This window comes from Zalophus californianus, chromosome 16 (assembly GCF_009762305.2).
Source record: "Zalophus californianus isolate mZalCal1 chromosome 16, mZalCal1.pri.v2, whole genome shotgun sequence".
In the NCBI taxonomy this organism is placed as follows: Eukaryota; Metazoa; Chordata; class Mammalia; order Carnivora; family Otariidae; genus Zalophus; species Zalophus californianus.
In genome coordinates this window covers 10,153,409-10,165,789 of record NC_045610.1, presented here as the reverse complement: position 1 = coordinate 10,165,789, position 12,381 = coordinate 10,153,409, and the positions used below count along the sequence as shown (strand labels likewise).

The window sequence follows — 12,381 nt, the reverse complement described above, 5'->3', positions numbered from 1 at the left end:
AAGTTCATGAGCACAAATTTCTATGAAAAAACTCACCAAAACTACAGGTATTGACCTCAACACAAAGCTAGGTTTTCTCCTAAAACGTTTCCTCATAGAAGTGGATACTGCCTTACAGTCAAGTCCTTACAAAGTGTCAAATTTTATGGGGTACTCTCAGTCAATCTGAACACCAAAGCATGATTTGAGGCAGACACATGAGCTTGAGTCACCTCAACTGGTCCTAGTTTTGGATGCTTACAGATGTGCCCTAATGGAATCAGTCAAAAAGCAAGCAAAAAAAATTAACACAGATTTAGTCATCACTGCAGGGATTACGAACACAAGTTTTTTTTTTATTATGTTACGTTAATCACCATACATTACATCATTAGTTTTTGATGTAGCGTTTCATGATTCATTGCCTGCGTGTAACACCCAGTGCTCCATGCAGAATGTGCCCTCTTTAATACCCATCACCAGGCTAACCCATCCCCCCCACCCCCTCCCCTCTAGAACCCTCAGGTTGTTTCTGAGAAGTTTTAAAATATATAGCATTTAGTAATTTCTTTGATCATTACTTAAGGAGACCACCACACTCAAATAAGCAAGACCTTCAGAATTCAGAGATGAGGTTTCCTGGTGTTGTGTTGTGTTTTGTTTTGTTTTTTAATTGAAGTATATAGTTGACACCAGAGATGAGGTTTTTATTTATTTTTTATTTTTTATTTTTTCAGAGATGAGGTTTTTAAAAAACAAGTATATAAAATCAAAACCAGAACTAAGTAAACAGGAGGTGGCTTTTGGATCAACCTTTAGAAATAGTTTGAACACAGCTCAGAAGACTCATGTTAGGGACTGGAATTTATTTTTATTCAGCATGGATTTATTGATGCCATATCATCTCTGTCTCCCAGGCTTCTGGGGCTAGAAAGCACACTTTGGGGAACCCACTAGCACCTCAGGTCCACCTCAGATGAAATCTCTCCGGTCAGTCTGCTCCTACACATCTCTGATTCAGGCTCTTGTTTTCATGTTAACAGCCTCCTCACATCTCTTTTAGGCCTCCCTCCTGCCAAAGCCATCCGTGTAAGATGCCAATCTGATCATGGGACTGCGTGGTGTAAAACCTTCAGTGGTTGGCCAGTCTTTGGAACAGTACAAACTCTATAAATGTTCCCTCGTTTATGCACAAAGAAGCCCTTAGTTCCTGGGGTATGAGGCTAAAATGCCTGAATAATCAATGAATTAAAAAACTAAGTCAATTAATTTCCTTACCTCCTGCTCAGAGAGCCCATCAATAATTTCAGAAATCTCATGCTCGCTCCTAGCAATGGTGGCTGAAAGACCAGCTCCCCTCTGCCCAACTCTAAATATAAGAAAGAAATTACAAATATATTTAAAGGCCATTTATAAAGAAGACACCAATTAAGTTACTTTTATATACATTACTCCTCTGAATGGGACTTTTTTAACCAACTAGAAGTCAGAAAACAAATGCTATTGAGCCACTACTTTTAAGTAATATGTCTGAAGGTTAGAATTCTATAGAAGAATGATTAAAATGTTGAGATTAGGGGCTCCTGGGTGGCTCAGTCGTTAAGCATCTGCCTTCGGCTCAGGTCATGGTCCCAGGGTCCTGGGATAGAGCCCCACATCAGGCTCCCTGCTCCGCGGGAAGCCCGCTTCTTCCTCTCCCACTCCCCCTGCTTGTGTTCCCTCTCTCGCTGTCTCTCTCTCTGTCAAATAAATTAAAAAATCTTTTTAAAAAAATAAAAATAAAATGTTAAGATTAAAATTTAAAGGTTGCATGTCCAAGTTCAAACGGTAGAACAACTTATGGGAAACTTCTGGAAAACCACAGGTATTGGTTGGAGACGTTTCCATTTCAAATAGCAGTCTTTGCCTTCCAGAGTAGAGGACAGCTGACTTAGAAAAATACATTAAATATTTTTTACAGAGGGGAAAAAAACAATAACCATCTCCCTCATAAAGACTTAATCATGATTAAAGAATTAAAGCTTACATATAATCTTACAAGAGATAGTGGAGAAGAAATCCAAAACTTTTACTTTTACAAAATACTTGCTCTCTAAAGTAAAACCAAATCAGAAACTACCAATATCAAAGAACTTCTTAATTAGCCATCTATTTAATACTGTTTAGTCGTGCTGGCAGGTAATGAAGAACTAAGAAATATTCAAGTCTATTCTTTTTAACTGTCATTTCTAAAGGAATAGGTATTTTCAAGAACAGAAGAATTAATTTCAAAATACTCATTTAAATTTAGATTGAACAGCATTAAGTATAAAAAATTAATATTAAATTCACCAAGACATAATCTTTGCTAGCTGATTGAAGTTTTATATTCAAAATGAAAGGTTCTTTATGAACTTTCTTAAGATCAGATTCAGGTAACCATTAACACCGTGAGAGAGCAGGAGTGGGACTCGAGAGGAAAGAACACAGCCATTAGCCATCAAACAACTTACCGCTGAAATCTTTCTTGTTGTTCTCTTTGTTTTCGAATTTCAGGAAACTGCTTTTCATAGTATTCCCTTGTTTTGCTTTCTTTAGCTTTCCTCCGGGGGTTATTTTCTATTCTGTCCACTTTTTTCTCCCATGCCTCCATGAGCTGATCATAACGTTGGCAGATTTTTTGTTCCTATTAAATACCCGCAGCAAATTAATAATTAAACTAAACTCTGTCATTCTGACAAACCTAACACTTTAAAGTAAACGTTACTTCTTAAGGCTAAGTCAGAAGTACATTTGGCCTAGGACTCAACTATGAATGAAAAGCTGTTCTTGATCTGAAAGACGAGAGAGAGAAAAGAGCTCTGTTTCCTACAAAGATCAGCATATAAAGCATATTTTGGCTAGATTTTTTTAGTTAACGTTAAGACTAACATAGATTAATTAATTAATGAGCTACTATTAGTAGCTGACCAGCTACTTTTATTATTTTCCTGATAAAAATATATGTCTTCATTGTCAAAAAAAAAAAAAAAAAAATGGAGGGGCACCTGGGTGGCTCAGTCGGTTAAGCAGCTGCCTTCGGCTCAGGTCATGATCCCAGGGTGCTGGGATCGAGCCCCGCACTGGGCTCCCCATTCAGTGGAGAGCCTGCTTCTCCCTCTCCCTCTGCCTGCCTCTCTGCCTGCTTGTACTCTATCTCTCTGTCAAATAAATAAATAAAATCTTTAAAAAAAAATGGAAATTAGTAATAGAGACATGTGAATAGTTCAAAATCCCAATCACCCAACAGCAAATATACTGACATTTTGGTGTTTTCCTAACAATCTGTCAGAGAAAACACTCATGCTTTAACCGTTCCTCTACTCCTGGAGGCTTTGATTACTTGAAGGTTTTTGTTATTATAAACAATGCTATCTAATAAACATTTTTGACAGTCTGGAAAAGGCAGAAATTGGTTGTACTTTATGATAAAAAGAAATGCAGTGAACTACACGAAACCAAGAATTAATCCTTTTAGAGACATTAGTAATGTATGATCTCATTTTTTAAACAGAGAGGCAAGAAGCCTCCATTATGAGCACTGAACTGTGAACGTGTCAACAACACAAAGATAGAAAAAGGTGTAGAAAGACTCATGAAAAGCCATTAACATTGGTCCCTTCAAGAAAGTGGCAATAGAGAGGAGAATATTATCCTCCTCATGATCTGTGCCACCCCCAGACACTTCCCAATCATTCTTTTCAACCCCCAGGTGTCTTCTGTGTCCTTCACTTTCTCCATCTCTAGCTAGCTCCTCAGTCCAGGCCAACATCATCCCTTACCTACATCAAAGTAACAGCCTCCGAACTGTCTCCCAGGCCTTCTTAATGGTGGAGCCAGAAGCACATTCTTAAAATACAAACCTGAACGTTTCACTTCTCAGTTCAAACACTTGTAAGATGCCCTCGGGACCGAACCCAAAGTCCTGTAGGCGGACCTCCTGGGTGCGACCCGGCCCTCTTGCCTCAGCAGCCTCATTTCTGCTGCGCTCCCAGCAACCTGCCACCCTCCCTCCACCTCCCAGACCTTCATTTCAGCGGCTCCCTGTGCCTGCGCAGATTTCCAGAGCTTCTCGTTGTCCTGCAAACTTCCCTTTATGATTCATCCATGGGGCATTAGCTGTCCCTCCTGTATGCTCCCGCAGTCATCTGTATGTCCCTTCCCACAGTGTGATTATGATACTCTAACTGCCTGTGACTCATCTGCCCCCAGTTACATTGTATGCTTCAAGGGTTAAAACCATATGGCTATCTTGCTCACCTTTGTAGAATAATACATGGACAGAGTAAACAGCCAATAAATATTTATTAAACAAATCAGTGAACACGTAAATGTTATAACTAAAGACTCTGTGAAGCATGAAAACAAAGTCTACGCTTCTATGTTTGCATCACCAGACATTAAATGACCACAATTGTAACAAAATTACTGGATAGGAAAAAAAAATGCTTTAGTAGTTTCTTATTTAATATTTGTATGTTTTTGGCAAAAACAAAAACAAAAAACATTAATTTAAAGATAGTATCTGAAGGACCAGACTGGCAAATTACATTGGAAGTTATGTATCAAGCAAAAGCCGCTGACTCTTGAGCTTTACAATTCATTTAACTGTCACGTCATTAAATAGAAGGTACACGGCTCATTTTTGATGTGAATTAAAGAACATCATTTATTTGGTAAGCAAATGACTTTAAATGAATCAACAGTCTGTCTAAATTTAGTCTGAACATATTGTGAAAAGAAGTATACTGGCATTTTATTTTCTGTAGCTTCATTTCCATGAACATTAGAACCACAAAACTTCTGGATGCAAGTCATATAATAAATATGAAAAAGAATCTGAATTTCAAAAAGCTGAACTTTAGCTGACCCGGTTCCTAATAAGAAAGAACAGTAATGTCTACTCAGCATGACTGTAACTTACCCACACTGGTCTGAGGGTTTAAGAGACTAAATGTTGATCATCCTATTTCTCTTTCATATTCTTTTTTAACTACTCACCATTTTCTTTATTATGGCTAGATGAAAATGCTATACACAGATGACCAAAGAAATTATTTTGATAATGATATTAAATGTCAATCACTGCTAGAATTGGATTTATATTTAAGTCATCTCTATAGTTACTTTCTAAATCGGCAGCCTTTTCTCAAACATAATCAAAAACCATTCTCACTAATAAAGGGAAAGTAAATGCCTAAATGAGCATGAATGGGAAAGTTGTACAAATTTCAGTTAAAGGATAGGACCTCACCCTTTGTTTTCTTGCATGATTTCTTCTTTTAAAAAATAAAATGAGTTTTTTCCTCATCACCTGGTTTCTAGAAGAGAAAAATATGGTTGTATGACATTAAGAAAAAGCACAATTTAATAATGCATTCACTTTTTTTTTTCAGAGACACTGAAAAACAAGCAAAGATCACTTAAGAATATCTGATGTAATCAAAGTTAATCTTAATTTTTTTCACCCTGCAAAATAAGACTTTTGCAATAATTAGAACTAAAATTCCTTCCACTCTCCAGCAAGATTTTATACAAATAGTTCATTTTCAATTATTACATCCAAGTATAAGGCAAATTGTTTCAAGTTATAATTACACAGTCACTGATTCTTCTCAAGAACTCTGGTGATATAAACATCTCTGTGCATTCTTGGAGGCGGGGAGGTAGAAGAGAAGGAAAGGCTTTTAAAGTTACCTCCCTACCTCAGGTACGGTGCTGACCTCCCTTCTATGATGAGAACGTATACCAAGAGAGAGAGAGGGGACTTCTGCTTTTACACAGAAGATTTCTTTCCATCACAGAAATGACACAAACCACTCTAAGAAGTCACGGAGGGCAATGTGACAAGACAGGAAGACTTCTCTTAGATCTTAATGAAACAGTTACACTTTTTAAATTTGAAGCATTGTGACCTTCAAAAACAATGACATGCAGGTTCAAATATAAATATTTATACCCCACCTACTTCCAGAAAGGATTTCAAGCTGATTATGCAAATATAAATACAAAGCCAAGGCAAGTAGAAGTAATTTTTTGGATTATCGGCCACTCAGGACTAACAGTGACACTGGCTCTGTGGGCAGTCAGGAGCTGGCTACATGGAAGAGTACCCAAGACATGAAAAGAATTATCAAAAGGTAGATTTGCTATTTCATACAAAGCAAATGACGGTGATGAGAAAAGAGCTACTACACGATGCATATGGATGCATGCAGCTGAGTAAATGGTTACTTCACAAGGTGACATACAGTGGAAGTGGTACCATATATTCAGTTTGCTCTAATTTTAATTACGTGTTACTCAAAAGCAAATGATAATCAATAAATATCATTTAAAATGTTTCCTAGGATTTAAGAAGTCAGCCAGTCAGTAAGCCATCCCAGAACAGTGTCCTAAGCACTGTAGTCGGGCAATGTAGACAGCATGAAATAAATCAGACAGAGCTGCTCTGCCGCTAATATTAGGGGAAAAAGACAGAACACAAACATAACTGAAGCTTTGTGGGGGAAAAAAAAATCATTAAAAGTAGCCAACTAGATTTTATCTGCTATTCTCCTTTTTAAAAATGCTAAAACAGCTAAACAGTTCCAGAACAAGGTATATTTTATGAGTTTTGTCTAAGCCTACTTCTAAGGGTTGTCAAGACCATAGTAGCATCTCACAGAAAAATTCTAAGTATAGGACTTTTATTATAAACCACTTATTTAACAAAAGTTAAAATTATTCAAATTTCAGTTTTGTTCATGCATACTACCATGCAAATTATATTTGCCACCAATTCTGCAAAGTAGTCAACTATTGCACATATACTCTCAGTCAGAAATTTTTTAAAAGAAAAAAATATATCTGATATATAAATAGCAATGTGCTCATTAGTAACTATACTAAATAATTAAAATGTTCTGATTATCCTTAATAAAACATAAAGTAGAAATATTACATTTTTGTTACAAACTATGAATAATTCACCTAAATTCTCTTAAAGTATGATAATTAAAAAAAAAAAAAGATACCTATCTAGCCTCCTCTCTTACTTCAATCAGATCAAGAAATTAGATTTTCTTTTCACTTATTTTCTTATTCCAAAATCTGCATCCATAAAGGCCTGGTATCTAGGATGAGCAAGGCTAAGCAAACTACATTCTGGAGCAGTCTCCTCACCCACGTGAGGTGACTGAGCGCTTCCAAGGCACCAGGACATTAAATGGCAGAAGGGTCTACAAATACCGTCATTAGCAAGAGTCATGGAAGGGATTTCCCTAGAATAGGATTTTGAATAATGATAAAATGATCCGTGGCACTTCTACTTTGCAATGGCAGATGTGGCTTGGTGGGGGACGGTGTCATCACTAGTCTTAAATGAAAAAGCTTCATTATCTTACTTCATCATGCGCCTTGCAGGTACTCCACTGAAAAAAAGACAAAACAGGAGGCAAAAAATTCAAGCCTCAAGGTAAGCCATTTCAATGTTAAGTATTCACCTTTTTTACTAGCAGATCATAAAACCAGCTAGTTTTATGCAATAATTTATTTCATTTTTTTGGCCTCGGAAACTCAAAGCTGTTACCCCAACCCCCAAGAAGCCAGAGGAAGATAACATATAGTAAAACGACAGCAAATTACACAAATCTAAAACACACCTACACTATATTATAATAATGTCAGCAGATAACATAAAAACGATCTCTTTATAGAATATATGGTCTTTAACTGAAGAACTCCAAAGATGATAAATACTTACGTCTTGATGTTCTCATGATACACCTTGGTATCCGATGGCTGGTTATAGAGTGGCTGTAAAATAAATCAAATATTTACATATACAACATTGTACACATGTCTATGAAAATACAAAGCAACAGTTTATATTTTCATGTAAACCTAGTATTCATGGATCTTCACAATACCTGCCCTACCAGAACCTCCAGACCTCCAGGTTCCCTGAATAATTCTCTTTACCCCATCTCCTATTAATGCCACTCCTGTAAAAATGTTTATAAATCCACCATATCCCGTAAGAAATACATTTATTCACGGATTTTTAATTTCAAAGGCAAAGGAAGAACATATGGTCCAAAGAGCTATTTCTGTTCTTACTTGTCCTGCTTCTACCTCGTATGAGTAAATGGCCTGCTCAGGCAAAAACACACTTCTGCAAAGGTAACCAAGTTTGTGCACCACGATTTTAAAGTTTACCACAAACATACAGACCAGATCTCATTCCAAAGTAGACAGATTGTATTCCATCTTATCCCAAGCAAAATGACTACCAAAAAAACAAAAACAAAAACAAAAAAACCAGCTTAGACATGAAAAAAGAAATTTCTTACTTACCAGTTCAACTTTTGGGCCAAGACCTTCAAATATTTTATGAGCTTCTTCTGCTTTTTTCTACAAAGACATTATTATATTGTATAATTAAAAATTATATTACCTAAGTGCAAAATCACTACCAATTTAATATTTACCTAAAACTACTCTATAGTAGAACTTTATTTCCAAATACTCCTGCCATATAATAAGTTGAAATACTCTCTTTTGTTTTCATAACCTCCTCACCACATTAAGTCAAAGCTTCACATTTGTACTGAAAGTAATAATAGGGGTGCCTGGGTGGTTCAGCTGGTTAAGCAGCTGTGTTTGGCTCAGGTCATGATCCTGGAGTCCTGGGATCAAGCCCCACATGAGGCTGCCTGCTCAGCAGGGAGTCTGCTTCTCCCTCTGCCCCTCACCCCACTCTTGTGCTCTCTCTCACTTCTCTCTCTCAAATAAGTAAATAAAATCTTAAAAAAAAAAAAAAAGAAAGTAATAACTAAAGAACTGTGAAGTTCTTAACAGCAAACAGGTATCAAGATTCTAGGGAGCGGGAACACAGATTCACTATTAGAAATGAATCCCTCAACACTTCCAAGACATAACGTCTTTAATAAAAATTTAAAAACATAAAATACCATAACGTTGCCAGTCTTTACTGTTGTAAGCCAAACTGATCTCTTGGAAGAAAAGCTTATAATGAGCCTATGTTCTAGTTACAAGAAAACCTAGGTAATAACTGAACTGAGGAAACAGCTAGTTTGAATTTCTCAAGTGTTCAATAGTAAATAAATGCTGAATTAAATATTTTTTACAGTCCATTTTCAAAAGTAAATTAATCTAGACCAATGTGCTAACAGAAATCGTCCTTTAATAGACGAAATATAACAAATTTGAAGCTAAAGATGTTTAAACTGGAATTATAGGACTACCAAATGTGTCAGTGGTTCTCAAGTCCCTCTTCCTCTCAACACATTCCCGTTAGTAACAATGGTTCCCCGACTGCTGGGCAGACGCCCACCTCAATGCATTTGCTGCTGGGAAACTCTCCAGGGCTTCTGATGTGACACACAAATGGGACTGGATATTAATCAGTATTGCCCGGGTGTAAAGAAAGATGTTCCTTTAAAATAAATATTCTCCTTTTCATCTCATTTATCAATCAAAATTAATCCGTCAAATATTTATTTAGTATGTATTGTGTGAAAAGAACTAGGAAGCATAAGAAGCACAAAATACTGTAAAGCACTTTCCAAACTCCAAGAAACTAAAAAGGTTGTTAAGATGAGAAATAAATATACAAAAAAAAGTCAAATATAAAACTATAAAAATCCATTAAATTGGCAGAGCAGATCCTATTTCTATAGAGAGTTTAAAGGCAGGATTTGTCAACCTTGGCACTATTACCATTTTGGCCCAGATACGTGTTCTAGGGACTGTCCTATGCATTGTGGGACATTTAGCAGTACCCCACTAGATGCCAGCAGCACTCCATCTGTCCTCCAAGTTACAACAATCAAAAAAAGTCTCCAGATGAGAACAAACAACCTAAGAAGTCCAAATGTAATGATCATAAAATTCAGATTAGCTACAGACGTATATTGAATAACACATAAACAACATCATCATAGATAATAAATTTGGAAATATCTAGCACCTGCAACTAACTTCCACCAGACCCAACACTCACCAATTTTTTAATTTGCTTTTTTTTTTTTTTTTTTTTTTTTTGAGCAATCTCTACACAACCCTGAGATCAAGACCTGCACACTCCACAGACCAAGCCAGCCAGGCACCCCTTAAATTTGCTTTCTCAAGGCACTCTGTATTAGAGTCTATACCAAGAACAGGCAGGCTAAGTGGAACTGTCTACAAATAACCCTGAGAGACAAGGGAGTAGAATTATATCATGACAAATACTAGTATCCGAATATGTAAAGACACTTGCCTTTTCAGAGCTAATTTTTAAAGCTAGTATTTAAGATGTTTGCAGACCCCAAGATGTAAGTTGTGCAAACTTGTAATAAACATTTGACTTCATGTTGGCTTAACTGCTAAGAACACATTAACCTATCAAGTTTGGCCAACAAAAATTTTAATTTAAAACCCTCACGTCGGGGCACCTGGGTGGCTCAGTTGGTAAGCATCTGCTTTCGGCTCAGGTTCATGATCCCGGGGTCCTGGGATCAAGCCCCACATGGGGCTCCCTGCTCCGCTGGGAGCCTGCTTCTCCCTCTCCCACTCCCCCTGCTTGTGTTCCCTCTCTCCCTGTGTCTCTCTCTCTAATACATAAAATAAAATCTTTAAAAAATAATAAAAAATAAAACCCTCATATTTCCATATTATAATTTTTATCCTAAGTCTATAGAAAGAAGCACTTAATTCCTCAAACATGTTGATATGTTCTATGTGCCAGGCACTTACTAGACACTAAGAAAACAATACGTAGGAGGAAAAGGGGTCTTGAAAAGCTTCATAGGGAAGATGACACGTGAGCAGGGCTGAAGTATAAGCACACTCAACAAACAGGAAAGAGGAGACACTGAAATGCCTGGAGGCAGGGGGACATCCAGGGATATCAGGGGAACATTCAAACCTATTCTGGTAGGATTGCCTTAAGAAAGGACAACTGGGCCAATGGCCAGGCAGGCAGGCCTGTAAGCACTGAGAAAAAGTTAAAGCTATTCTGCAAAAAGTGGGAAATAATCAAAAAGTTCTATTTGGAGAATCACGTAAGGGGACTCAAATATGAAGGACCGGTTAGGGGCGTCTGGGTGGCTCGGTCGTTAAGCATCTGCCTTCGGCTCAGGTCATGATCCCGGGTCCTGGGATGGAGCCCCGTATCGGGCTCCCCGCTTGGCGGGAAGCCTGCTTCTCCCTCTCCCACTCCCCCTGCTTGTGATCCCTCTCTCACTGTGTCTCTCTCTGTCAAATAAATGAATAAAATCTTTAAAAAAAAAAAAAATATGAAGGACCGGTTAGAAAGAAAAAAGACTGAAGGAAGGACACTCACTATTTGTGTGAGTGATGACGGCTCACATAAGCTATTGCCAAAGGAGGAAGAGAGAAGCAACTGACGAGACCACTATTTAGGAGGCAGGACTGATGCTCTTCATTGATTAACTAACTCTAGAGCGTGGCAGAGAGGGAAACAGATTGCCCAGGACACTGGCCTAGGTGACTAGAGCTTGCTGGCACTTCGTACACTTTCTACTGTCAATCCCTTTCTTTCTTCTGTTGTCACTTTAACTTTCAAATCATGCAATCAAAAAATAAACAAGATATCTTTGAAAACCACACTCGACGCGCACCCTTTTCTATATGTATTGGAATTCTGAAATTAGAGCATTTATAAATATTTTTGGAACTGACAACGGGGAAGGATAACAGCAAACTGAACTGTTAAAAATAGTCCAGAAGATGAGTCTGTTTAGAGACTAAGTGAATCTCAGTCTAAAGTTTAAATATGATGCAAGACAATTTTTCTCTCAGGAAGCCAACTTTAAAATTAACAGTCACTTTTAGGCAGCTTTCTTCCTCCCACTAACTCTCTAAAGAAACGAAAGATGCCTAATACAAGATAATGGCCCCTATCTCAGAAGCCACATTTGGCTTAATTCCCAACCGTGTAGACGGCTGCCAAACAAGGAACAAGAGAGAAATGTCCTCTTGCCCTCACCCACCTCTCCTTTCCTCTGGTGCCGAAACAGATAAGGTCATTCATTAAAGAAAGCTCGGGAGGCCGTGAAGGCCTGACAGAAGGCAGCGCAGTGAGGCAGTAGTGAGACGGCCTGGGCCCTGGGCCCAGCGGTGCTCTCACGCCACCCCCTCCATGAACCCCCGCTGCAGACCTACAGCACTGCGGGTGACTCCGAGCAGGGCAACCAAAAAGAGGAGATGTGTAAAAAGAGGATTTCTACAGTTACTGTGAGTTAAAAATAGTCTTCATTGTAAGTCTAATAAGTTTGGTTGTTCTTCTATTCTTCACAGAATGCATCACAAAATGGAATATATATATACTAAAGTGGAGAGGAGAGGTCTGAGAGGAGTGTTTAGTTTTGTTGCTGG

General features: G+C 37.8%; 1 protein-coding gene across 20 annotated transcripts in view; it reads right to left on the bottom strand.

The window, feature by feature from the left end:
- NCOR1 (nuclear receptor corepressor 1) overlaps positions 1-12,381 on the bottom strand; it is a 152,108-nt gene that overhangs the window by 81,460 nt on the left and 58,267 nt on the right. For 13 of the 20 annotated variants that reach the window (XM_027625485.1, XM_027625486.1, XM_027625496.2 and 10 more), the window contains exons 7-12: positions 8,335-8,391; positions 7,742-7,794; positions 7,383-7,409; positions 5,252-5,318; positions 2,472-2,644; positions 1,258-1,348 (exon numbers count right to left, since the gene is read on the bottom strand). In XM_027625485.1, the coding sequence (XP_027481286.1) occupies positions 1,258-1,348; positions 2,472-2,644; positions 5,252-5,318; positions 7,383-7,409; positions 7,742-7,794; positions 8,335-8,391 (468 nt within the window). The remainder of the gene's footprint in view (positions 1-1,257; positions 1,349-2,471; positions 2,645-5,251; positions 5,319-7,382; positions 7,410-7,741; positions 7,795-8,334; positions 8,392-12,381) is intronic. The other 7 variants (XM_027625492.1, XM_027625503.1, XM_035724566.1 and 4 more) reach the window with 1 other exon arrangement.